Source organism: Dermochelys coriacea, chromosome 2 (assembly GCF_009764565.3).
Source record: "Dermochelys coriacea isolate rDerCor1 chromosome 2, rDerCor1.pri.v4, whole genome shotgun sequence".
Classification (NCBI taxonomy): domain Eukaryota; kingdom Metazoa; phylum Chordata; order Testudines; family Dermochelyidae; genus Dermochelys; species Dermochelys coriacea.
The window spans coordinates 34,319,762-34,346,642 of record NC_050069.1 but is presented as its reverse complement, the minus strand read 5'-3'; the positions used below and the strand labels follow the sequence as shown (position 1 = coordinate 34,346,642).

Below are 26,881 nucleotides of genomic sequence, written 5' to 3'. Positions count from 1 at the left end.
GTAGGTGACTTCTGGGTACTCTTCTGGCTTTCTCAATCTGTTTTTTCACTTCAGCAGGTGGGTATTCTAATTGTAAATCATCAGGGATCTACAACCTATCCTGAAGGACGACCCATCACTCTCACAGATCTTGGGAGACAGGCCAGTCCTTGCTTACAGACAACCCCCCAACCTGAAGCAAATACTCACCAGCAACCACACACCACACAACAGAACCACTAACCCAGGAACCTATCCTTGCAACAAAGCCCGTTGCCAACTCTGTGCACATATCTATTCGGGGATACCATCATAGGGCCTAATCGCACCAGCCACACTATCAGAGGCTCATTCACCTGCGCATCTACCAATGTGATATATGCCATCATGTGCCAGCAATGCCCCTCTGCCATGTACATTGGTCAAACTGGACAGTCTCTACGTAAAAGAATAAATGGACACAAATCAGACGTCAAGAATTATAACATTCAAAAACCAGTCGGAGAACATTTCAATCTCTCCGGTCACTCGATTACAGACCTGAGGGTGGCTATCCTTCAACAAAAAAACTTCAAAAACAGACTCCAACGAGAGACTGCTGAATTGGAATTAATTTGTAAACTGGATACAATTAACTTAGGCTTGAATAGAGACTGGGAATGGATGAGTCATTACACAAAGTAAAACTATTTCCCCATGTTATTTCTCCCCCTCACCCCACCCCCCACTGTTCCTCAGATGTTCTTTTTAACTGCTGGAAATGGCCTACCTTGCTTGTCACCATGAAAGGTTTTCCTCCTTTCCCTCCCCTGCTGCTGGTGATGGCTCATCTTAAGTGATCACTCTCCTTCCAGTGTGTATGATAAAATCCATTGTTTCATGTTCTCTGTGTGTGTATATAAATCTCCCCACTGTATTTTCCACCAAATGCATCCGACGAAGTGAGCTGTAGCTCACGAAAGCTTATGCTCAAATAAATTTGTTAGTCTCTAAGGTGCCACAAGTATTCTTTTTCTTTTTGTGAATACAGACTAACATGGCTGCTACTCTGAAACCTGTCAGTATTTCAACAGTGGTTGCACCAGTGTCAAATACAGAGTTATAAGAACCTCCACACTGTTAATGGATATTCCTCTGTTTATTTATACAAGGATTGCTCAGCTCTTTTGACCACAGCATCTCACTGGGAGCTCACGTTCAGCTGATTATATTTGAGGACTACTAAGTCCTTTTCAGAGTCACTTTTTCCCAGAGAGAGTCTCCCATCCAGTAAGTATGCCTGCATTCTTTGCTCCTAAATGTACACCCTGACATTTGGCAGCATCAAAACATATAAAGTTTGAATATGCCTAGCTTACCTATCATACCAGATCACTCTGTTTCAGTGACCTTTCCTCCTCATTATTTACCACTTCCCCCAATCTTTGTGTCATCCACAACCTATATCAGTTACAAATTTATGTTTTCTGCCCAGTCATTGATAAAAATGTTAAAGTGTTGTGCCAAGAACTGATCAATGCGTGACCCAAGTAGAAACATCCATTCAATGATTATTCCCTATATACAGTTACATTTTGTGATCTATCAGTTAGCCAATTTTTAATTTATTTAATGTGTGACAAATTTATTTTGCATTGTTCTTGTTTTTTTAATTAAAATATAATGCAATACCAAGAAAAATGCCTTACAGGAGTCTAAGTGCTTTCAATCAATCTTGTAATCTTATCAAAAAATGATATCAAATTAGTTTGATAAAATCTAATTCCCATAAACCCATATTGATTGACATTAATTATATGACCTCTTTTAATACTTTATTAATTGAGTCCCATATCAGCTGTTCCATTATTTTGTCCAAGATCGATGTAAGGGTGATGGGCCTATAAGTTACCCTGGTCATCCGATTTACCCTTTTAAAATATTGGCATAACATTAGATTTCTTTCAGTCATCTGGAACTTCTCTGGTGTTCAAGACTTATAAAAAATCAACATTAATAGTCCAGAGAGCTCCACAACCAACTTTTTAAAAACTCTTGGGTGCAAGTTATCTGCTGATTTAAAAATTTCTAAGATGAATAGCTGCTATTTAAAACCATCCTTAGCTACTATTGAAATGGTAAGTATTTAATCATCATCTCTTTTTCCCCCAAAAAAGATAATAGAACTATTTATTGAACACTTCTACTTTTTTCTGCATTATTATGGACAATTTTACCATTTCCATCTAGTAATGGACCAGTACCATTGTTAAGATTCCTTTTGTTCCTGACATACTTTAAAAACTCCTTCTTGTTGTCGATTTTGATTTTAGGCTCGTCAGGGCAGGAACCTTTTATTTTATTTTTCTGTGAAATGTCACTCATGCCTCTGGTGCCAGACACATAATAAACTCTAACCCTATTGTGACATCCTTGCACAAACCTTAGTTCATTTTTGACTACATGAACCCAGATGGCTGCTATGATGTGGAGTGCTTCTTGCATGTAACCCCAAAGTTATATTATTTCTTTCACCCCCAAATTTAGAGGACTAGCTACTGTCTCCTTATTTCTTTATAGTGTTAAAAAGGGGACAAAATTCTCCTCAACTTCTGGACTACAGTCAGATCTTCAATGTACATCCTTCAGTCATTACATAAGTAGTGTCCCATTGCTGTAAGTAGGAGTTCTGCATACAGAACAAGTACTAACTAAATTGGAGTGCAACACTAAGGACTGAAGAGAAAAATTTAGCCCATAACATGGTAGTTCTTCCACTTCAATATTATAAATGTACTTCGGAAGACTTCTCTTTTCCTTATGCCTTTTCACCCAGTTATGTATATTTAATTGTCTGAAAACTTAAGGGACTACCACACCTTAGTACCATATAGAATTGGTTTTGCTGATTTGCTGGTATTTCCTTATGCTTCCCAGTATCTGTCAATCTAGATTTTACTTAGACTTTCCATCTACATGTTTTTGTTTATTCAAGGCTCAGAACAACCATTTGCCCCAGCGGTTTAAAGGAGTGGAAATGGAGAGTATTTGTGGTAAACAGAGAAAGCATTTAAGGTGTTAATAATTTTCTCTCACCTGTTTTTCTCATTAATTTTCAGTATTTCATGTGTCTGCTGCAGAAGTTGTTTTTCCAGCTTGTAAGTAGATAATGAATTTTCCAGCAGCTGAATTTCAAGACGGGATGTTTGATTTAGTACCTTAAGGATAAATAAAAGCGTTAAAACTTGCAATGTTCTAGTATTACCATTCTGAAGACTCAAAGAATGAGTTACATGTTTATTCTACTTTATGTCAGTTTGCATGATGTCTAATTGAAATGGTCAGTTCATGTTTTAAAATATGTTTTAAACATGGGGCCAGATCCTGACCTGGTGTAAACTGAAGTCAGTGGAGCTGTGCTAGTAAACACAGGCTGAAGTGATAGTTGTTGCAGAATAATAATATGCCATTAAAAGGAGGGAAACTGTATACAAAACCTCAGATTAAATATATACAACACATGAATAGATCATAAGAGTACTTGGACAGGATTTGAACACATGCCAAACTGTTGCATATGATGTTTTGTAACAAGAGCTTCTATGACAGAATTCCCTCAAGATTTCTCTTTTTGCAATGTTGGCATGCACTCAGTATCTGCATATGTTGGGGTGGGCAAACTATGACACGCAGGCCACTTCTGTACCATCAGATGTTTTAATTTGGCTCTCGAGCTCCCGCCAGGAAGTGGGATCTGGGGTTTGCCATGCTCCGTGCAGCTCCCGGAAGCAGCAGCATGTCCCCTCTCTGACTCCTATGCATAGGGGCAGCCAGGGGGCTCCGCACGCTGCCCCCTCTCCAAGCGCCACCCCCGCAGGTCCCATTGGCTGGGAATCGCAGTCAATGGGAGCTGCAGGGGTGGCTTCTGCAGATGGGGCAGCGTGCAGAGCTACACGACTGCGCCTCCGTGTAGGAGCCAGAGGGGGAACATGCTGGTGCTTTTGGAAGCTGCTTGAGGTAAGCACCGCCCGGAGCCTGCACCCCTGACCCCCTCACACACCTCAACACCCTCCCCCAGCCCTGATCCCCCTCCCAGTCTCCAAATCCCTTGGTCCGAGCCTGGTGCACCCTCCTATACCTCCAAACCCTCATCCCTGGCTCCACCCCTTCAGAGCCCATATCCCCAGTCAGAGCCCTCATCCCCCCACCCCGCATCCCAATCCCTTGCCCCAGCCCTGATCCCTCTCCTGCACCCCAAACCCTTCATCCACAGCCCCACCGCAGAGCCCTCACCCCCAGCTGGAGACCTCACTTCCTCCCACACCCCAACCCCAATTTTGTGAGCATTCATGGCCCACCATACAATTTCCATGTCTAGATGTGGCTCTTGGGCCAAAAAGTTTGCCCACCCCTGGCTTACGTCAACTCCATTGCATCGTTACACAGATTGTGTAAATAATAGAGGCCCTGATCCTGCAAGTTGTTCCAGGCAGTTATCTTTGACTTTGCTGGGGTTCTACTCAGGGTCAAGGATCTCCCTCATGGAAAAATTTACAGATTCAGGCCCTAATGGGTATAATTGAAATGGCAATGACATTTTTAAATGGAAAGTAACAGATTCTAGCAACTCAAGTATATTTTTGCAGCTCAAAACTTAAATGAAAAAGGAAACATTCAGTCAGAATGACAGTAATAATTTCTTACATTGATGTGGCAACTTCCATCCCACCAGGTTCTAAAGCATGTACAAGAGTACATATAAGAGAGGGAAGACCACTGCTGAAATGCAAGCACTAAAATGAATGAAAGGGGAAAAAATTCATAGGAAGGTGTTGTAGACCAAGCGGGATGAGCAAGCATCTTAGAGAGGTGATTAAGAAGAAGCAGAAAGCATACAGGGAGTGGAAGATGGAAGGGATCAGCAAGGAAAGCTACCACCTAATTGAGGTCAGAACATGTAGGGATAAAGTGAGACAGGCTAAAAGTCGAGTAGAGTTGGACCTTGCAAAGGAAATTAAAACCAATAGTAAAAGGTTCTATAGCCATATAAATAAGAAGAAAACTAAGAAAGAAGAAGTGGGGCTGCTAAACACTGAGGATGGAGTGGAGGTTAAAGATAATCTAGGCATGGCCCAATATCTAAACAAATACTTTGCCTCAGTCTTTAATAAGGCTAAAGAGGATCTTAGGGATAATGGTAGCATGACAAATGGGAATGAGGATATGGAGGTAGATATTACCATATCTGAGGTAGAAGTGAAACTCAAACAGCTTAATGGGACTAAATTGGGGGGCCCAGATAATCTTCATCCAAGAATATTAAAGGAATTGGCACCTGAAATTGCAAGCCCATTAGCAAGAATTTTTAATGAATCTGTAAACTCAGGAGTTGTACCGAATGATTGGAGAATTGCTAATATAGTTCCTATTTTTAAGAAAGGAAAAAAAAGTGATCCGGGTAACTACAGGCCAGTTAGTTTGACATCTGTAGTATGCAAGGTCCTGGAAAAAATTTTGAAGGAGAAATTAGTTAAGGACATCGAAGTCAATGGTAAATGGGATAAAATACAACATGGTTTTACAAAAGGTAGATCGTGCCAAACCAACCTAATCTCCTTTTTTGAAAAAGTAACAGATTTTTTAGATAAAGGAAATGCAGTGGATCTAATTTACCTCGATTTCAGTAAGGCGTTTGATACTGTGCCACATGGGGAATTATTAGTTAAATTGGAGAAGTTGGGGATCAGTATGAACATCAAAAGGTGGATAAGGAATTGGTTAAAGGGGAGACTGCAACGGGTCCTATTGAAAGGCGAACTGTCAGGTTGGAGGGAGGTTACCAGTGGAGTTCCTCAGGGATCGGTTTTGGGACCAATCTTATTTAATCTTTTTATTACTGACCTTGGCACAAAAAGTGGGAGTGTGCTAATAAAGTTTGCAAATGATACAAAGCTGGGAGGTATTGCCAATTCAGAGAAGGATCGGGATATTATACCGGAGGATCTGGATGACCTTGTAAACTGGAGTAATAGTAATAGGATGAAATTTAATAGTGAGAAGTGTAAGGTTATGCACTTAGGGATTAATAACAAGAATTTTAGTTATAAGTTGGGGACGCATCAATTAGAAGTAACAGAAGAGGAGAAGGACCTTGGAGTATAGGATGACTATGAGCTGCCAATGTGATATGGCTGTGAAAAAAGCTAATGCGGTTTTGGGATGCATCAGGAGAGGCATTTCCAGTAGGGATAAGGAGGTTTTAGTACCATTATACAAGGCACTGGTGAGACTTCACCTAGAATACTGTGTGCAGTTCTGGTCTCCCATGTTTAAAAAGGATGAAGTCAAACTGGAGCAGGTACAGAGAAGGGCTACTAGGATGATCCGAGGAATGGAAAACTTGTCTTATGAAAGGAGACTTAAGGAGCTTGGCTTGTTTAGCCTAAGTAAAAGAAGGTTGAGGGGAGATATGATTGCTCTCTATAAATATATCACAGGGATAAATACAGGAGAGGGAGAGGAATTATTTCAGCTCAGCACCAATGTGGACACAAGAACAAATGGGTATAAACTGGCCACCAGGAAGTTTAGACTTGAAATTAGACGAAGGTTTCTAACCATCAGAGGAGTGAAGTTTTGGAATAGCCTTCCAAGGGAAGCAGTAGGGGCAAAAGATCTATCTGGTTTTAAGATTCTACTTGATAAGTTTATGGAGGAGATGGTATGATGGGATAATGTGATTTTGGTAAGTAATTGATCTTTAAATATTCAGGGTAAATAGAACTAATCCCCTGAGATAGGATATTAGATGGATGGGATCTGAGTTATCCAGGAAAGAATTTTCTGTAGTATCTGGCTGGTGAATCTTGCCCATATGCTCAGGGTTTAGCTGATTGCCATATTTGGGGTCGGGAAGGAATTTTCCTCCAGGGCAGATTGGAGAGGCCCTGGAGGTTTTTCGCCTTCCTCTGTAGCATGGGGCACAGGTCACTTGAGGGAGGCTTCTCTGCTCCTTGAAGTCTTTAAACCATGATTTGAGGACTTCAATAGCTCAGACATAGGTGAGGTTTTTCGTAGGAGTGGGTGGGTGAGATTCTGTGGCCTGCGCTGTGCAGGAGGTCGGACTAGATGATCAGAATGGTCCCTTCTGACCTTAGTATCTATGAATCTATGAATGCAGTGTCAATTTAAAAGTGCACAATAACACTATAAAAAGATTTTTAGATGGGTAATTGTCAATATCATCATATGATTCTATGGCAATGCTTCCCAATAGAATCTAACTCACGTGAGAAAGCACAAAGCAGAAGAGTCAGTCTAATAATGTCTCCATTTATTTGAAAATGTTAAGACCCATTCTGAGATGTCTTTTCTGCCTTAGTTGGGAGGTATGCCACGGAGAAGTGAAGGTAGGACAAGAAGTCATGGGTTTAATCAACAGCAAGGGAGAGTTAGGTTAGATATTATGAAAAAAAAATATAACTATAAGGGTAGCTAAACTGTGGAACAGCTTCCAAGGGAGGTTGTGGAATCCCCCCTTATTGGAGGTTTTTAAGAACAGGTTGGGCAAACACAGTCAGGGATGGGATATGTTTACTTGGTCCTGCCTCTGAGCACTCACAAGGTATCTTCCAGCCCTCTATTTCTAAGATTCTATTATTCTAAGTGGGGCAGAGCCAAGGCTCCACTACTCCCTGCCCTTGCCCACCCATCTGCGTCAGGAGGGAGTAAATGGGCACATAGTACCCACTGCACCCTGGGCAGACCAAAGTCTAGGTAGCGCATGCAGAGGCATAAGGAAGCATTTCTACACCCCATTGTTCCCCTGCAGGGCATGTAGTCCAAAGTCAAAATCTAGACTTGTATTGTTGCAGTTCGATACTAGACTGCTATGTGTAACGCTATGTGCAATAGAACTGATTTGCTCCAACATTTTCATGAATCTATACTCCGTTACATAAAAGCTAAGGTCATTTGAGAAGGTGACTTTTATTAACCAATGTATGAAAAAAATAAGCAGCTGAGTAAAACTATTTTGTCATCACCATGTGCATGTCATCTCTAGCTAGAGTAAATTAAGTGTCCTCCCTTTGGTAATTGCTATTGTTCTTCTTTATATTGTAATGTGATTATGTAATAATTTGGGAATGATATTGTAAACTTGGGTCAGGACTTGAGTGCAAACAGTATGATCTATCTCAAACAGTTTGCTACAACAAACCAAATAAAAACAATACATGAATACATTTGTTTTAAATAAACAGTTTGAATGCATTGCAACTGTCAAAGATACCACAGACTACAAATTGCAAGGGGAAGTCCCTGGAGAAAGAAAAATAATGTAATGTGAACTGTAAACTGATAGAAAAGACAAAAGAAAAGAATTAGTATATACTGCCCTATGATAAGCATTAGACCTCAGCTGATATGGTATTCTGGATAAATTGCTGGTTATAAGAACAGCACATTTGTCCGCTAGTTTGCATTGAAGTTATTAATACTCAGTACCATACGGGGGGGGCGATGGGGGGAGCCCTCTGTAAACTATGTCCTTTGAAATGGTCTTATATTCATGCCACATTGTAAAACTTTGTAGAATAACAAATTGTACAACTGCATAGCATTTGACAAATGAATGAATGTTTGTCCCTCTCTCTTGGACCTATAAAAAACTCCACATGTACAATACTTTTCAAATGTCTGGAAACACGTCAGAGAAAATAAATAACATTTCTCAGAATAAAGTGGCAAGTAATAACATAGATCAAAGGAGATATTTTAACCTAAAATTATTTATTTAGCTTGACACTTGTATCTTTCACTGTTGTAGTTGGGCTGTTTATTTGAAATCAAATGCTTGTTAGTTTTTTGGTCAGTCCAGCCTGACAAACACATAAAAAGCTAAATATACCAACCAATCCTCATTAAGTATAAAGAAAAATACATAACAAGAATCAGTCATCATTGCTGTTGCTACCAATAAACAGAAAGTGTTGAAATCTACTTTGTGATGATGTGGTAAAAGGAGGTGGTGGGGAAGGTTCTCCGCAGTAAATTCTTAGAATATGGCCCTCGGGACAGACCTGGGTTTCAACATCTGTGAGTTTTCTCGTCTGCTCTGCCGTCTGACTTAGGAGACTGGTTCCTATCTCAAGCATGGTGGCTGTGTGGTTCTGAACTGCACTTTGCTGTATCTGGGCCATCTCCGACTTCATATTTTCCACAATGTAGTTCTCGAGCTGTGAAAAAGAAAAGGTAACAACAAGGGCATTTTAAGGAAAAGGTATCAGTTGTGCACACTTGTAATGACAGGGTAATGATTAGCTAGAAATCCTACTGTTAGAAGAAGTTTCAGATCTCTCACCGAAGCCATCCCTTCCCATCATTCTGTGCATGGCACTTCTTCTGAAGTCAATGGGAGATAAAAATCTATAACATAATAGGGCCATTTGTCATAGTGTTCATGGCCTGAAAGGACAACTAGACCATCTAGTCTGGCCTCCTCCATACCACAGACTCTAAACCACACCCAGTTACCCTGTGTTGAGCCCATCTATCACCTCACTAAGAGTGGTTCTTTAGGGTTCAATCCTTCCTTTACAGAAACAGGAGTTTGTTGCAATTTGCCTTGCAAACAATCACACACAACTTGCTAAGTGACAAAGAACATGTTAATTCATATACAAAAATCAGATGGTGTGAATAAGCTCCTATCTTTTTCTAATCTTTTTAATAGCCTACATATTGCCTCAATGACTACCGATGATACCACATGTTCTTCTTGCAATATAACATGTAACAATATTATTATCATTTACATAGTGCCAAAAGTATGTGAAACTCTATACAACATAAAAAGAAAAGGAGTACTTGTGGCACCTTAGAGACTAACAAATTTATTAGAGCATAAGCTAAACAGAGGGGAGATTTCCATCAAATGCATCTGATGAAGTGAGCTGTAGCTCACGAAAGCTTATGCTCTAATAAATTTGTTAGTCTCTAAGGTGCCACAAGTACTCCTTTTCTTTTTGCGAATACAGACTAACACGGCTGCTACTTTGAAACCTGTCTATACAACATAGTCCCTGTCCTGAAAAGCTCACAGTCTAAATAGATAATGAATGGAAACAGGATCAGGAGAGTAGGGCATTATGAAAAGTAATTGAGCAGTGACATTCAGCATGTGTTTGGTTAGCTCCAGGATTTTTAAAATGTGCATGTGCATCTGTTTTGTTAACACATCTTTGACAGAAAGACTAGGGTTTAGAGGGTTCAGAGCAGGAGAGTGTTTTAAGGGGGAACTTCAAAGAGCAGAGGATGGTGATAGGAGACACTGGAGTCAAGGAGTGATCAGAGAAGCAGGGGGCCTTGTGGATTACTTCAATACACTTTCACTGTCGCTCAAGGCCTCCCAAATAAAAATGAATTTATTTTAGAGTTGTCCATATGTTAAATGAAGACATGCTGATAATTAACACCACATTTGACTGAAGACTGACAATTGCTGAAGTTAATATTAGTAAGTGATTCATAAAGTACATGTGAATGCTACTTTTATAGGTGACCAGTCTAATGATTTTATGAGCTGTTGCAAAACAATTGTTTGTTACAAACAATAGCCACAGAGTATTAACAGCTATTGCAGATGTGCATCTCTTGTGCAACCTTTAATAGATTAATTTATTTTTTAGAATCTATTGTAATTGTATAGATATGCAACAACACCTAACCGGATCTAAATGACAGTACATCAGGACTTTAAAGCACTGCAAGTTTCTTATCTATGCATGGGAGAAGGGACTTGGTTGTCTTCCCCTCTTTGAGCCACTTTATGTCTCTCAAGAAGTATAAAAGCACTGAAGTCTGCTCCAGTGCCTAGCTGAGAATTTCCCTGTCATGAGGGAGCTCTCAGTTCTTAGCTCTCAGTTCTTCCCCTTGATCCCAGCAGAAGGGGCATATTATAGGGGGAAAGAGGCATGTGGAGTATGCAGTTTTAGTCTCCCAATTCTCAGCTGGCCTACCATCCCTTAGGTGCCATAATTAACTGGAATAAGAGAAAGCAGCCCCTAAATTGCTCTAAATTATGCTGATGCTGGAGCAGCTGTGGTGGAGAGGCAGGGGCTGTAACTGGCTCCAAAATGGCCCCTGCCCTGAAGAGCTCACTACAGGGGAGAAATCAAGCCTTGTACATGTATAGAAATGTATATGTTGCTCAAAATCTCCTGGAAGGGACGCTGCTTGGTCCCAGGCCCCAAGCCAGTCAGCAATGTGGTTTCACTGGGTTAAATCCCAGCTGAGGATCTCAAAGTCTCAGTGGGGAAAGCAGCTGACTCTAGCCAGGCTCAGAAGCTTAAAAAGGAGCTGGGCCATACTAATGAGAGAGAAAGATGGGCATTGTTGACCAGAAACCAGAACAGGGATTTTTGAAGACATGGGCCACTTCATTGTTACTGTCTGTTGTTGTTGCTTTGATATTGTCTGTGTACAGTTTACAGCCGTTGAACTGAATGAAGGGGATGTGGCCAGAGTTGTTGCTGGCTGTGTAATCTGTTTGAACAAGGACTGTCCAAATAAACTGGAAACCCCAAAGACTGGTTGGTTTGGTTTGATTTGTTATTTTTAGTTGGGCCTGGATTGTTCTTTCTAGCTGCTTAGACCCGGGCCCTGCCATAACACACAACAAAGACAGTGCCACACTAGAAAATGCTGACTTTATTTCTGACTTACACAAGCATTGTACTAACATCTTGTTTAATGTCTTCTATAGAGTATTAACATGAAAATGCACTGGCCTGAATCCAGCTGGTATAGATAGATGCATCTCTATTGAAGTCAATGGAACTATGACAATTGAACCCATTGGGGTTTCTTGTACACCCATCACTGCTTTTTTCTATAACTGATCATATTTATGGTTAGCTGATGCCCAGATCTTAGTCACGACTATTTGACTCAGTAATTCATTTTTAATCAAATTGGACCTGCTTCCGTAGCAGTGAGCATGTTTCATTGTGAAAGGTAAGCTGCACAGCTAAGCTGTAAGAACCAGATGTAGTTGATTTAGAGACTGAGGAAGGGAGCAGGAGTCAAACATACAATGTGTGATTAATAAGCAGGGCTGCTTTCATCTTATCTATAAACATTCCTGTGGAGATGGATAACTGTTAAACACATTCTGATGAGCTACATCAGCTGAGCTCAGAAAAGATTTGCAACAAATTTGATTGTCCACATACATCTCCTACTGATCTTAACATGTTTACAGAAAAAGATTGCTACCTCAAGGTTAAATATTTTATGAGTAAGAATGATTAAGATCTGATTTTTCAGCCTGGAAAAGTGCTGAGCACTTGGCCTGACAGAGTTATAAAGTAGATGTCTCAGAATCCCAGCCCACAAAAATATTTGCCTGAGCTGCCAAGTTGCCCCTTTGATTTGGGTATTAATAGAGCGTTTGAGTGTAATGGTCAAAATATTTATAGTTTTACCACTGAATAATGTAATAAGTGATTAACAACAGATGCACAATTCGTGTATGTGTGCGTGTTCGCAATGGAAGGTTCCAGGTGTCCATTACCAGAATGAGTTTGTTCTCGTCACAACTAGGACACTGTAGAGGCTAAAGATTTTGAGCTAGTCCAAAGATGGTTTTAGTGGGCCATGATGATTTTACACAGTGCTTTATGTTCAGAAATATTTTGAAGGTACATCTTATGCAGCACATGAGCCAGGGCCATTGTGTTTTTAGCCAGGCTCTTGTTCCTGTTTGGCTTTCTTTAACCAGTACATTTACTTCTCTCCAACCTGTCCCCTGACAGAATGGTTATAAATATTCCACATGAAAATGCCACTGGAATGAGATGCATCTGAAACATTGGGCCCCTAAATAGGATGTCCAACTTCCTTCCTCTCCTCCACCTCCTGACTGAAAGGGAAGATTCTCAGGTGATGAGTTCAAATGCAGGGAAGTTACAGTACAAGTTATAATGGGATGCTATCACAACAGAAATTTCCTTCTGTGTTGACCTCCTCCAAGAAGCCAAGTTGGGAGACCAGGTTTCTACAGCTGCTGGGAGAGCAGAGCTGGAACTAGGCATCTAAAATTGTTGTGAGGGTCACAGTCCAATGAACAGAGAAGATGAAAAAGCTGTTGTGAGGAAAAAATCTTTGAAACCCTGTGAAGGGGGTGGGGAGAGGGTTGTTTAAATGAAGAATTCTTCAGTACATCACAGAATCTTTATTTGACAGTCACTATAAACAAGAACAGGCTGAACAGATTGTTCATTGGTTGCTTCCTGCATTCATTAAACTGTGTATAGTTTATATACTATTGTTCACCCTATGTATTCAAAAAATCCAGAGTCAGGCCACACAAACACACACAAATCAGAAGTTTGGCTTAAAATCACTGTTAAAAAAATAAATAAATGCAGTATTCTTTTTAATCTGTCTTCTAGTTTCTGAATTTTTATGGCTTTTTAGGGTCATGTTTTCAAGCTCTTCTCCACATTCTGATGGTGAGAATTTTTTTTTAAATGGAAGCAGAGAGTATCATATATTCATCTGACTCCAGGAGACAGGACTTTGAGAAAAACATCAACTATGGCAATACAAGGCAAAACCATGAGAGTTGACTGCACTGTTTATATTGCTGAATAAATAGACTGTTTGCACAAACTATATGAAGAACTAAACTTGAAATGGGGAACTTGGCCCTTATGGGAGTGAAAATTGACTACAGCCAGGTAAATTATTGCAGCAACGATATATTGAATGTATACAGCTGTTTTTCCTGTTCAGAAATTAGCCACAAAAAGACTTCATCTTTTAAAAAATGTTTGTTATTCAAGACGACTCAACAGTAGTTTTGTGAACATATCTCAGCCCTTGGATTGTTAGGAACTATTTGCTGAGATTAGGAAAGGAGGAATCTAGGATTACAGTAATTTGGTCATAAAATGAATCAGCCTGCCCTGAAGGTTTCATTAAATTAATTCCCGTCCCACTTTCTCCCATTTCTTTTAGCTTGCTGACTAACTACAATCCTGGTCCCACTGAAATCACTGGCATAACTCCCATTGACTTAAAAAGGGCCAGTATTTCACCCATTATTTTTATTACAGAAAACCAGAATTAATTAGATTTATTCACGTCAAACACTATGGGCCTGATCCAATGCCCATTGAAATTGTTTTGTTGTCTCAGGGAATTTTGGATTGGACCATGTATGTATTATTGACTAAGAGGAATAGCAGCTATTAGTTAGCCACTGATTAAAGGGATACTTATACGAAACACCATCTGAATGGATTTATAGCAAGCAACACACAAAATCACATTCAGAAAAGCAAACAAACTTCAACCATTTGGGGTTTAATACTCTTCAAGAACTAATTAATCACACATTTAACTTAACAACATTCTCCATAAAGATTCTCCATTAAGCTTCAAATATATAAATAACACATGCATGAAAGAATCATTTTAGCAGCTCAAGATACTTTATGTGTTCTTTATTTCTCTAATATTTCCTTGTTTGCACACTACCGCTTTACACTCTTTATTTAAGTTGCCCTGTGTCTTAAAAAATAAATGCAGCTCTTTTTCTTTTTTTTTCTTTTTTGCTATATCCTTCTTTCCTGGAATATCTCTTTATATCCAGAATGGTTACTCTTTCTATTAATTCAGCTGCATCTGCTTTCAGTACTACTCACTAAATTGTTATAGGAATTTTCAGCAATGTGGGATTACTCAGTTGGATGCATAATAAGGTTGTAACTTTCTCAGAAATAAAACTGTCAGGAAGTTCAGCATAATTGTTTAATAAAAATTCCAGAGGATTTTGCATTAGGACTATCTAACTTTTACTGAATGATGTTTATTGAATAGTCTTCATAGAAACCATCCAAATACTAATAGGAATATTAAAATGGAAACAGTAACTTTGGACATAAGTAAATGATCATAACTTCTGGCAGATGACTTATAAATAAAATGAGATATTTTTCTCTTGCTTTGATCATGGGACTATTTATTGTAGTTTACTCATAGTAATTATATTGTAAGTACTGCTATGGTATCCCAATGATGTTATATTCACACAGTGCCTGTGTATGAGAATGTAGGTTAATGTATCAAATTACTGCCACTAACCAGGCACCACACAGAATTTCAGAGAGTATAATGAAGAACATGCATTAATGATAAGCTTACAATCACTACCCTGATTATCTCAAAAGTGAGATGGGAGAACATGAAAGGTAAAATGTAGAGATCTATAGAATTTAATGGGCTGAAGTATTCAAAGCTTTTTTAGAACTGTACGGGTTGGGGAAGGAATTTAAAACTGAGAAATGGAACCTTGGTCATATGTTTATCAGAAAGGCATGGATGGCAATTACCATGTGCCAAAGACAGGAAAGTGCCCTGAGGTTTCCAATGCACTTCTTTGCAAAGTATCCCCTCAAGAGTAAGGGGTTTGGAGTTCACTGGCGATGAGGCTAACCAGTTTGGCAGATCCACATGGAAAGGACCAGCTTGATGCATAGAGCAGAACCCATCCTGCTATTCATTCCACCCACTGCATGTGCTCCATGGAGGGCATATAAAGACAGTTAATGATCCTTCAAGCACCACTGACTCCTTCTGAGGTATCCGCTCTGGGGTCAGCAAGTGATGGGAAATCTGTGGGGTCAGCAAGTGATGATCACAGAGAACAATTAGTTCTCATTCCTTTCCTATGTGCCCCCCTCCTGGACTCATGGGGGTGTCCATTGAAGGGATGCAGATGAAGCAGGGAAAGTTCCATATGAGGAAGAAAGCATTTGATGATCAGGCCCCAGTTTAAAGTGCAAGAAGGAGATGCACACTAACTATACTCCAATGTATTTATCGCTGTTGGGACTAAATTATGACTGGACTAATATGCAAATTAGACTCTAAGAAAGGATGATTGGAATATATAGTGTGCATAGTACTAGAAAGGAATGGTTGATTATGAAACATTACCTAAGTGTTTGTGTTTTTGAGTTCCAGGATTTCAGGAAAAGAACCACTCCAATCAATCAGTAACTCCAACTATAGCCGAACTCCTGCTTTGGGAGAGGTTTGGCTATAGAAACTCTATTTACTTTTGACTTCTATTGACTGTAATATACCCAGAGTACAAAGTTTTTATTAAGGTAATAATAAAAGTAAGCCTTGTTGGATTGTGTGAGTTATTCTTTTATGATATTAGATTATTTTTAAAGTACTCAAGCCACGTATTATTTTGCATTGCTATTCGCTCTAATACCTTAATAAATATGTGTAATACTGTTGAGAGAACCATAACTTCAAATTACCTTGCTTTTCTGCATTAAAAAACATAGCCCTAGTCTACAATAATGTAGTTTTCCAAATGATATTCTATGAGAAAAAAAATGAACTGTCATTTACCTATTCAAATAAATAGACTCGCTACTTCAGCCAATGTAAATTATGTCACTACCTTGCCTTTAGTGGAGCATGGTATACACCAACTGAGTATCTGGCCCAGTGTGGCTACATCTTTATGTTAAGATTTAAATAAATGCATGAAGTGTGCTTGAATGTCCATGCCACTGCAAATTTAAATCCATACACATCGGAATGGAAACTTTCATAACTTTGTTATTTCTAAGCCTAGTGTCTTCAGATGTATCAAGGGCACTTGCTCCTAGGAAGAACTAAGTCCTTGGCATTATGTATGTTTAAAATCACACTCATACTATTGCATCAATGTAGAATTACAATTAGTTTACCAAAAAAAAAAAGTGGTGTTTCATCACACATGCTTGATTTGTATCTCTAATGTGAGATTTAAATAAACACACTGAGTGCATTTGTCTGAATATTTTCATATGTATATGGGATCAGATGTACAAATAATCACTTTGTGATTACTTTAATAAGTAATCACTGCAATAAACACAGCTGCATTTGCAATATGTGATTTTCAACCACATATTGCTTTGTTATTTCTAAGCCAGATGACTTCCAATATATTAAAGGCACTTGTCCTCATTGAGAACTAACTTAAATCCATAGTAAGTTTGAATTAAGTAAAACTTTTGTTATGAAAGAAAAAAAATCATGCAAAACAATCAATTTTTTTAAGGCCCAGATAAATAGTTCTGTTTGGTCATTTTTGATTTATTTCAGTCCAAAGTTCAGAGTTTCAAAGTTGAAAACCAAAATTTCCACAATAAAGCCACAATAAAATCATCTTTAAACTAAGAACAAATCTGATAAATTTGACACCAAAAGTATTTTGACCCCAAAAAATTGCCATGGAGAAGACAATAAGGAGCCTTTATTTACCCTGTTGTATGTAATACAAGAAGAGAACTCTCAATGAACTGAAAACACAACAAATATTAAGTGGATAAAAGGATACTGTTTTATACAATACACAAGACTAATGGGTAAAATTTTCTGCCGCAGAATGTTATTGATCCAATGCATTGGGGTCAGATCGTGATAACTTTACTCACACCAAAGAGTACCCCACTGAAGTCAGTATGCATGGGTAAAAGTACTACTCAAAGCGAGTAAAGGTATTGTAATATGACCCCTTGTGCTTTTTATTTAATCATTAGACTTCAATGTCTTAACAGCACCTCTAGTAACACTAGCCAGGATAAAGTTATGAAGGAATATCAATCCTCTTGTTTCAGGATATGAGTAGATCCCCAGCTTGGTTCACCCTGTGGTATAATAATTGGATACTTTATGAGTTTGGGTAGGTTGAGTTTCACTTCCTCTCAAAGCATCTGGCACGTCCAAGGACAGGCCACTGAACTAGATGGAGTATTGGTCTGTACCAGTTTGATGATTCAATCTTTTCTTTTCTGTGTAAGTCTCTAAGGAATCTGGACATCTTCAGTAGGTACCCAATTATTCAGGAGAAGGGAAATACACTCAGAAAGCCTCCTTGATTTTGGGCTAATAGCTAGAAAACTGGGAGACTATTTGCCATTTCTAAATTATGATTAACTGCGGTTATTACAAGCAGCATATGAAACGCTAAAAGGGCCAGTTTCAATGACCTTTATTAGAATATTGCATCTCTTATTTATTTATCATTAAAGTGTAATAAAATCAATGAGCAGCATAATTGAGAATCATGTCAGACGTGATGAAATGGTCCCGTATGGGAGCCATTTTTTAAAAAAAGAAATCAGAACAACATGTTCATATTTATCCTGCTATTAGTAAATTTATGGTTTAAAGAAATTTCCAGTTTAATATTAACCTTTACAAATTCTGCTAGAGGGCCAACTATATTTTTCTTCATCTAACGTTCCAAACCACTTAATTATATAAACACAGCTCATCTCTGATTATACAGTTGGCTGCAAGTATGACCCATCACTAGTATATGATGAAGTGGGAGGCATTAAGTGTAGATGAGGCAACATGCCTAACATCTCACCCTGAATAAATAAGAAGAACAGTTGTTTTATTTCACACAGTATTTATCCACTACAACAAAGAACCAATTCCCTTTGGCAAAGATACTCAAAATATATGGCAAGAATAGTTTTTTGAAAGTGACTTATTCTGGAATGAATTCCACATAAATGAATATTGAATAGCTTAGGTCCTGATCCTGCAAATGCTTGCTACTGAATGTAGTGCTTACTACCAGGTTAGTCCAAATGAAATCACCTCCTTGCTTCACTGTGTGAGGCCTGTGTGAGTCCCAAGCTGCATATGTTGTTTTGGCTGCCATACAGCATTATTAACTTATATCTAAACTTCCATTGAACCAGGGAGAATTTTAGCATAGTTTGGACTACCAAATGTAACTTTTGGTTGATGATAGTTTATGTTGTACTTGCTAACATAGCACCGCCAGTTTTTGCTGCTGCTGCTGTTTTTTATTCTGTTCCGGTTCTTATGCCATGCTGATTACCATGGCATCTAAGTGCCTTGTTGACATCCAAAGGATGTTTGCAAACGCTTTCAGAGGCTATGTTTACACTCTGAGCTAGGGTTTGAATTTCCCTGCTCGTGTACACACACTCATGCAAGCTGTCATCAGGCTAGCATGAGTGTACATAGCAGTGTAGACACGGTAGCAGAGGTAGTCAGAGCGAAGGTATGGCTGAGCTGTGCCGAGTACATACTCCTCACTGTGGTTTCAGGCAGGTTTGTGCTCAGCACAGATCAGCCATGCCTCCATTCCCACTACCTGTGCTACTGTGGCTACTTATACTTGTGCTAGCTCAATGAGAGCTGTCATGACTTTGTGTACACGAGCAGGGGATTCACAGGCGATTCACATGCCTAGCTCATAGCATAGACAAAGGAGGCTAGCCTGTAAGTAAGGCACTGTACTAAGATTCAGATTTGGGTTCAATTCCTGGCTCTGCCAAAGTCTTCCTATGTGATGGGCCTGATCCAAACTCTACTGAAGCCAATGGGAGTTTTTCCATTGTCTTCAATGGACTTTGGATCAGGCTTTTAAATAATCTGTACTTGAGATCCCAGTCTATAGAATGGAGAGAATAATGCTCCCTTTCTGCTACCCTTTTGCCTGTTTTGATATTTAGACTGCAGCCTCCTTCGGACAAAGATTTGTCTTCCTGTACATTTGTACAGTGCCTTGCACAACAGGACCCCAAACTCAGCTGAGGCCTGTAGACATTAACACAATACCAATATTAAGTGATGATGATTACCAGCAGACTACAGTCTCAGTTTTGAGTACCTGCTGAAGTATAAATAAGAAAGAAGCTTAATTGTACAAGTCCCACCTTACAAATACTGTAACGCTAGTGCAATGTAGGAATGTGTGAACAGAATGCACCCCAGCCAGATACAGCCCCATCTACATGCCACAGTTACAGCCTATAGTTCACTCTTGAATGTGTTTCTATGATTAATCATTTGTAATTTTCAAAGCAAAAGTGCTGTTGGTTCATACCATTTACCACAATACATGAACAAATTCAGTTCCCTAATGCCACTGGGTTGCCAGAGATGGAGTTCTTATCCTTATTATGGAGCCATGCAGGACTGGCATTGGTGTGTGACATCCCCACTGGTCCATAATGACCTGAAAAGCGTCGAAACATTTTGGGGTTGTGTCCACTGCCAACCCAAATGTGTCAGGCAGGACAGCAGAGCTGGCATATCAGGGGAAGTTATCTTTGCTAGGCATAGTGTTGGTACAGATAACTTTTTTTTCACATAGGAAATGGGGGAACAGAATGTGATTCAGAGTCACAATGTGATTCATAGTCTGCTCCTGGGGCAGCACACCATATTTCTGCTTCCCTGTGGCAAAGCCCTAAACAAGCTAGGAAATATCATAGCAGCCGAAGTATTTGTAGGCAACTGAGCTCTCCTCTGCTCAATAAGTGTAGGTTGGTTGGTAGGTTCAAGAATCTAATGCCCAGGAAAAAACTTTCTCATACAGTGCATGAGAAAAAGAGGTCTTTAATAAAGAACCCTGCTCACTTATGCTCCTTATCCTTGCATAATGCTCACCAGTTTAATCTTATGGTAAGCAAGTCTCTTTCTCACTCAACACTTGCTTGAATTTCACTTAGCATTGAAGACTGACCTTCTTGTCTGTTAGCACCTAATATGGCAATGGGTAGAGGCTGCATAGATTGTAAAATTCTTGCCTCTATTCAATCCCTGGAGGTACATAGGTACTTTGCTGAACTACTTCAGATTATCAGCAATGAACATTTAGGCAAAGGATTATTTATTCTCACAGTATTTATGTGCACATATAATTTCATGAATTTATACGTAACACACCTTAATTATAGTTTCTTAAAACTGGTGTATAGTAATATTTGTTGGTGTCCTGTAAAGCCTGCACATATTAATGGGTCTCAACTTTTGATACAACAATTTGAAGCACAAATTGTTTAATGACGAATGTCCTAGATACATGTTAATGTTTACATCAGTTCTACGAGAAATATTTGAAAATGGTATCAAATTCAAAACACCTCTGCTGGAATCACTTTATAAATTTAAGGCACAAATAAACTAAACACTTCCAGAAATGACTATAGCAGTAAACTAGTAATTTCAGCTTTCCACAGAACGATAAAAAAGTTAAATACTAGTAGCAATCACAGTACCTTTTCTTCTCATTCTCAAAAATTCTACATTTTTACATTAGCCTCTAAGTGCCAGACCTCACTTCATTTACTTTTAATGAAAACTGTGTGTGTAATTCTTTGCCCAGTGTTATAACACACAGTACCATAGAAACAACTTTTTTTATACCCTTGTGGAGTCCATTTCCTAAGTCTGTGATAATTGATGAGTTAAGAGAATTTCATTGTAATTATACAGCCAAATATAATTTTATAACTATTAGAATGAGAAACATGCATATAAATCTAAAAGTGCTGAAATCAATATTGTGAATTCAGCTTATTCTACCTGCTGGACTTGCTGGGTCAGATTTGCAGATTTGTATAAAATAAGCAAGCGCACACGTGCATCAATGGGTATAGGCTGATGGATTGGAAAATCCCTGTACAATCAGGAGGTATAGACCTGAAGTTTGCTGAGCTACACAATCAGAATATCAAGCACCCAATTCTTGTAGGGAAAAGGCTACAGAATTTAATAAGGATGAAACCAGTAGGATTCCATAGAACTGGAAGAGTTTAATAGAAAATGACAACCCTCCAATAGGTTTAAAAAGCTCTCATCTCAATTAAATTCTATATGATGGTTCAAAAAGGCAAAGAAAGTTGTATTATGCTGAAAGGTGCTAATAGCCCTGTGTCTGGGCTCTGTGAGCTCTCCATTAAGCTTGTGAGAGAGTGGTGGTTTTCATCTATGCCCAACTCTTAGCACAGACTTTCTTTTAACTAGGAGAAATTTGGTTTGGCAGTTTTCATTCCTTCCTGCCTTCCTTCTTGCCTTTTAGTAAGGTCTATGAATTTACGTAAGTTCTGCAAACTCAAAATATAATTGGAGAGGCACACAAACCTCTTATGTACCTCAGGACTGTACCAGGGGAATCCTGTGAGCAGTGGCTGAAGTGCAGGGGAAGGAAGGAGAGGTCACCTCCTCCTCTCCCTGGCTCAGGAGAACAGCACCCTCTCAACAACTTCCCCTTTCCCTTGACTGTTGGTGATGAGAACTTCCCCCTAAATTTCAACCCACTTTAACAATTGGTCCAGAAGCCTTAAAATTTTACCTGGAATTCCTGTTAGTCCATGAAATTCACCTTGCATCACATGGAATCCCATGCTAGAGAGCTAAAGCTTTTAGGCTCCAATACCATATCTGGTCTCCCACTGCTAATGGTCTTTTCTTTCCCTCATTGATATTGATGTGTGGTTCCTGTTACTATTGTGAACATCAATACAGTTTCACAAAGATATAGATTACTCTCTCTCTCTCTCTCTCTCTCTCTCTCTCTCTCACACATTTCTGGCATGTAACTGTTGGAAAACATCCGGTTTTATCAGGAAAAATAAAAAGATTGATTCCAGTCTCTCATTTATCAGATCTGTGCATAGCAAGAAAAGGTGGAAAATAATCATCCGTAAATAAACTCAAATTGAGACATGACTCCATAAAACATCAATACATTCTAATTAAATGTACAGCAGATTGGCTTCTAAAATAGCAATCAGGCCATTACTCAACATAAGAAATAAGGAGATTTGTTGGGTAACAGCTGTATAAATCTACTTGAGATCTATGAAAGTCACTGGCTATGTGTTGCTGCAGTAAGAGGAGACTATGGGCATCCAGCTGTCAGCTCTTTAGTGAAATCTATTCCAAATATCATTCTAAATGTGAGCATCTTCCCACTGAACAAAGAAATAGGTTCACAGCTTTGCTGTCATCAACCATCTTCCTACTGTTCATAGGTAAGCAGGAAGGCGAGTCATCAAAACCTACTCAACCAATTATTTAGATGCTACACATTTGTTTTTTGAATCTTCACATTTCTAATGATCTCTCAGTGATAATGAGGACGCCTTTATCGTTTGTATTTCAGTAAGTTCAGGGTCCCATTGTGCCACACAGTTTACAAATATAGAATAAAAGAGTCCCTGTGACATTATTAATGTGACAACAACTTGACAGAGCTAAAAGTTAAAGATGATACAGGTCACTGATATTTCAATTCAGTCCTTCACTTGGATCTTGTATAAACATCTAGCTTTTATAATTGGCTTCACTTTCCTGGACCCTTCTCCTACAGTCTGTTTCAATTTTACTATACACCAAAACTAGATAGTGTGTAATAATAAAACTATTTTATACTGCCAAGTAAAACCTCATCCAGACGATCCATTTTGTAATCACTCAGAACCATTTACAATGTAATCGGAAATACATAAAACACTGTTTCAAGATAATAGGACTGTTACATAAAAAGAAAACATTCAAAGCCCTTGAAGCTCACTGTTACACTTCAGAATCATAGATGCCCTGAGTAGCAAAGTTCAGAATCACATCCAGATATTCTTACAGTTCTAGGTGTTTGGATGCAGGACTGTGGCACTGCCTCATTTCTATAACAATAGCCATGTTGCACTGAGCTTTTTTATGAGTAACAGCTGCTAGTTTTGATTTCATTGAATCTGTGAATGCAGTACATAAATGCAAATGTCATGGTCATCAGCTAAACCACACACATTCAATATCAAGGCTAGGAATTAGGACTAAAATTCTTATGGCTACAGCCATGTCAGCTAAAGAAGAATCTCCATTTCTACTGCTCACTAGCATTGGGTTTAAAACCATTTGTGTCTTCTTTATTGGCTAAACAAAAAACAAAAACAAACAAACAAACAAAAAGAGAGAGAATGTGATCATGAATCCTAATGAAAGCAGTAGTTTGCCTACTCACTAATACTTATGCATACTGCCCATTAGATGGCAGTAATATGCATGCCCATTAGTTAGAACTTTAAGGCATGCTAACCCCTTCACTGCTGATACATGAAATCTCTCGAAGGAATGTTGTCTCAATACTTTCTGTCCTCTCTGAGGTACCCCAGGCAAGCTGTATATTAGTTTTTCTTTTGTTTTTGCAAACCACATATTGTTGATGGCCCTAAGCAGCAAAGTGGTTCAGAAAAGGTCCATAAACTGTGGAAAAGGAAACCACGTCTCCTTCATCAATATCCCTCTTGCTTCCAGATTCAGTGGAAGACCCTGAGTATGAGATCCACAGGGTTCTGAGAGACTAAAGGTGGTATTCCAGGGACAGGGATTAGCCGCTGGACACAGCATGCTCCATTCTACAGAGAATACTTTTTCCAGCAAAAATCTACATTGGTGTCATTGCTGATAGAACTAGCATTAACTCGCCTTTATGCCTGCAGCACCTCTTGGAGGAGAACATGGAGTGCATGTACCAGAGCCAAGGAAGCCATGCTGTTGGAGGAGAGAATTGGAGAGCATGGCCCTAAATGTACATAGGCCAGGGACATATGGTTCTGTGGTTCCTTTTCCGTGCTGGCTCAAAGTCCTCTGCATTAAGAGGAAGGTGTGATTTCAGCTCTGTGTGTTCTAAATTTGGGGAGTCTGCTTACATTAGTTATGAATGTATCTGTGGAAAGCAAGCAAGTGGCCTCTGTATCAGAGCAAGACATGAAAGATAAACAAGGGGTGAAATCTTAGCCCCATGGAAGTCACTAGGAATTTTGCCACTGACTTCAGTAAGGTCAGGACTTCATTCTTCATGCTTTACGCTATTTGCATTTTAGTTTCTGTTCTAAACCTGGCCCAAATAATTTCTCAAAGATTAGCAGAATGCCATTGTTTTAATATACAGTGAACCCTCTGCAATTCCCATCTTCCTCATTACAGTATAATGTATTTGGTAATGAGTTTTCTCATCCTACTGTAAATCTATTACCGTGTTATCCAGGATTATTTTCTCCTACACTGGATGCTGTTAACATTAGTGCAAATGTTTGCACAGGGATTTTTAACCATTATTACATTTGGAATAAACATGAAAAGGAAGCTAGACAGTAAGTACTTCTGTTCCAGCTGAAGTAAGTTATAGTCCTTCCATGAATTCCCAGCTGTGAGAAGAGGGGAAAGGCAAATTTCTGCATGCAGTGCAAAATGGTTCATGACTTTCACCATCATGAAGACGAAGGTGGTGGCAATGTTTATGGAATGTTACCCTGATCCAAATCTGCAGCAAATCATGCTACCAAGCAGGATTTAATTTAATTTATTCACAGACTGGAGGGTCCACCATTCAGGGGGTTTCTTTAAAAGGGAAGACTATAGAGATGATTATATAGAGATGAGCCGGAGCTGCAAAGTTCCAGACTGTATCTGAACTTCCCCAAAGTTCAATGGTGTTTGGATCCTGGGTCGGGGTTAAGGCCAGTCTCTAGACACTCTGCAGCTCTCTTGGCAGCCCTTTAACACAGCTGGCAGCAGCAATTACCCTGTTTTTTTTTTCTTTCAGCCAAAACAGGGTCCATTCCAACAGCAGCCACCACATCTACAGATCAGCAGGGCAAGAAATTGATATATTTTTTTCTAACATTATGCTGATAACATACTGTTAGCTGAAGAAGCAATTCAGCAAGAAGAAAACATAAGGTCAGCCAATCAAATCCTCATTTCTAGGGAGGACTCTATCGCATGGCCACAGAAAGACAGATAACAAACCTCAAGATGTAACAAAAATATGTTCCCAAACTTGAAGCTCCTTATCTAGGCCTACAGCCCTGGGATCAGAGGACGTGGCATTTCTTGCTTTCTGTTCTGCTGCTGTTATGAGCACTTGTGTGAGCCTACATGACCAGGAACAGGGCAGGGTCTCCTCACCATGTCACACATACATTTTTTGAGGAACCACTCAGCTGGCATTTGTGAAAGCCGAAATTCAAGAGCTGTAGAAGGAAAAGGCCTCACAGATCCTGTCCTAATTCCCTCCAGATTTCAATTGGCCCTCTTTGGGAGAGAAGAGTGAGAAGAATCCAGCCACTCTTCCCCTAGCCCTTATAGGATTCCTGACACCCATTCCAGAGACCTGTTAATGAGTATTCAAGATAGCAGCTTACCAAATTAAATACAATTAATTCATAATCATAGTGGTCTTTTTGAAAGACTCTAATGCATTGTTGGGGATCAGGATTTCTAGGTTCTATTCCTGGCTGTGGGAGGGGAGTGTAGTTTGGTGGTTAGAGCTGTGATTAAACTTGAGTTAACCAAGCACATGGATTTGGCACATTCCATGTGAATGGCAATATGACGGAGTGGAAGAGACTTGATTCTGTTATATTAGACAGTTCGACTTCTATTTCCAGCCCTGCCAGAAATGATTTTGTGCAATAGCTCTTTCACTGTATTTGTAAAATGGAGTAGGGAAGCTCATACTGATACCTGGCCACCTCCTAAATTGGGCCTTGCATAGTAAGAAGGGCTATGAAGTGCACAGAAATATAAGCAGCGGTTTGAAGAATAGGTGAGATTTGAACTCTTGGCTCCTAGCTCTGTCACTGAACTTTTCTCGTGCCTAAAAGTTAGTTTGATGAAGAGTCTGGCTCTGTTTCTCTTGTGGAACAGGAACCTGGAACATCCCACAAATTGTAATACACTTGAGAGCTCTGATTTCCTTTTTCAAAATATAGGGTAAAAGCTGACTTCCTAATGATCAACACTGTGTGGAGTGACACATACACACACAATCACACAACCTGAGTAACATGCCACGTAAGTGGTGATAAGAGACTAGATTTGTTACTTAGCCATATATTGTTTTGGCATGGTTTGTAAATAGTCTCAAACAGTACTTTGTTTTTGATTCAGATATAAACCCAGCCCCTTTAAATATTATTTCCCATCTTAATAACAATGAAGCCACCAGTGGCAAATGTGAAGTATGGCTAAATTCTAGGATACATTTGATTTATGCTTTTAACAA

The 26,881-nt window shown here is 39.2% G+C and overlaps 1 protein-coding gene across 2 annotated transcripts in view; it reads right to left on the bottom strand.

Moving 5' to 3' along the window:
• ANGPT1 (angiopoietin 1) overlaps positions 1–26,881 on the bottom strand; it is a 203,861-nt gene that overhangs the window by 97,680 nt on the left and 79,300 nt on the right. For both annotated transcript variants that reach the window (XM_043507427.1, XM_038390976.2), the window contains 2 exons: positions 9,042–9,197; positions 3,055–3,176 (listed from right to left, as the gene is read on the bottom strand). In XM_043507427.1, coding sequence (XP_043363362.1) covers positions 3,055–3,176; positions 9,042–9,197 — 278 coding nt within the window. The remainder of the gene's footprint in view (positions 1–3,054; positions 3,177–9,041; positions 9,198–26,881) is intronic.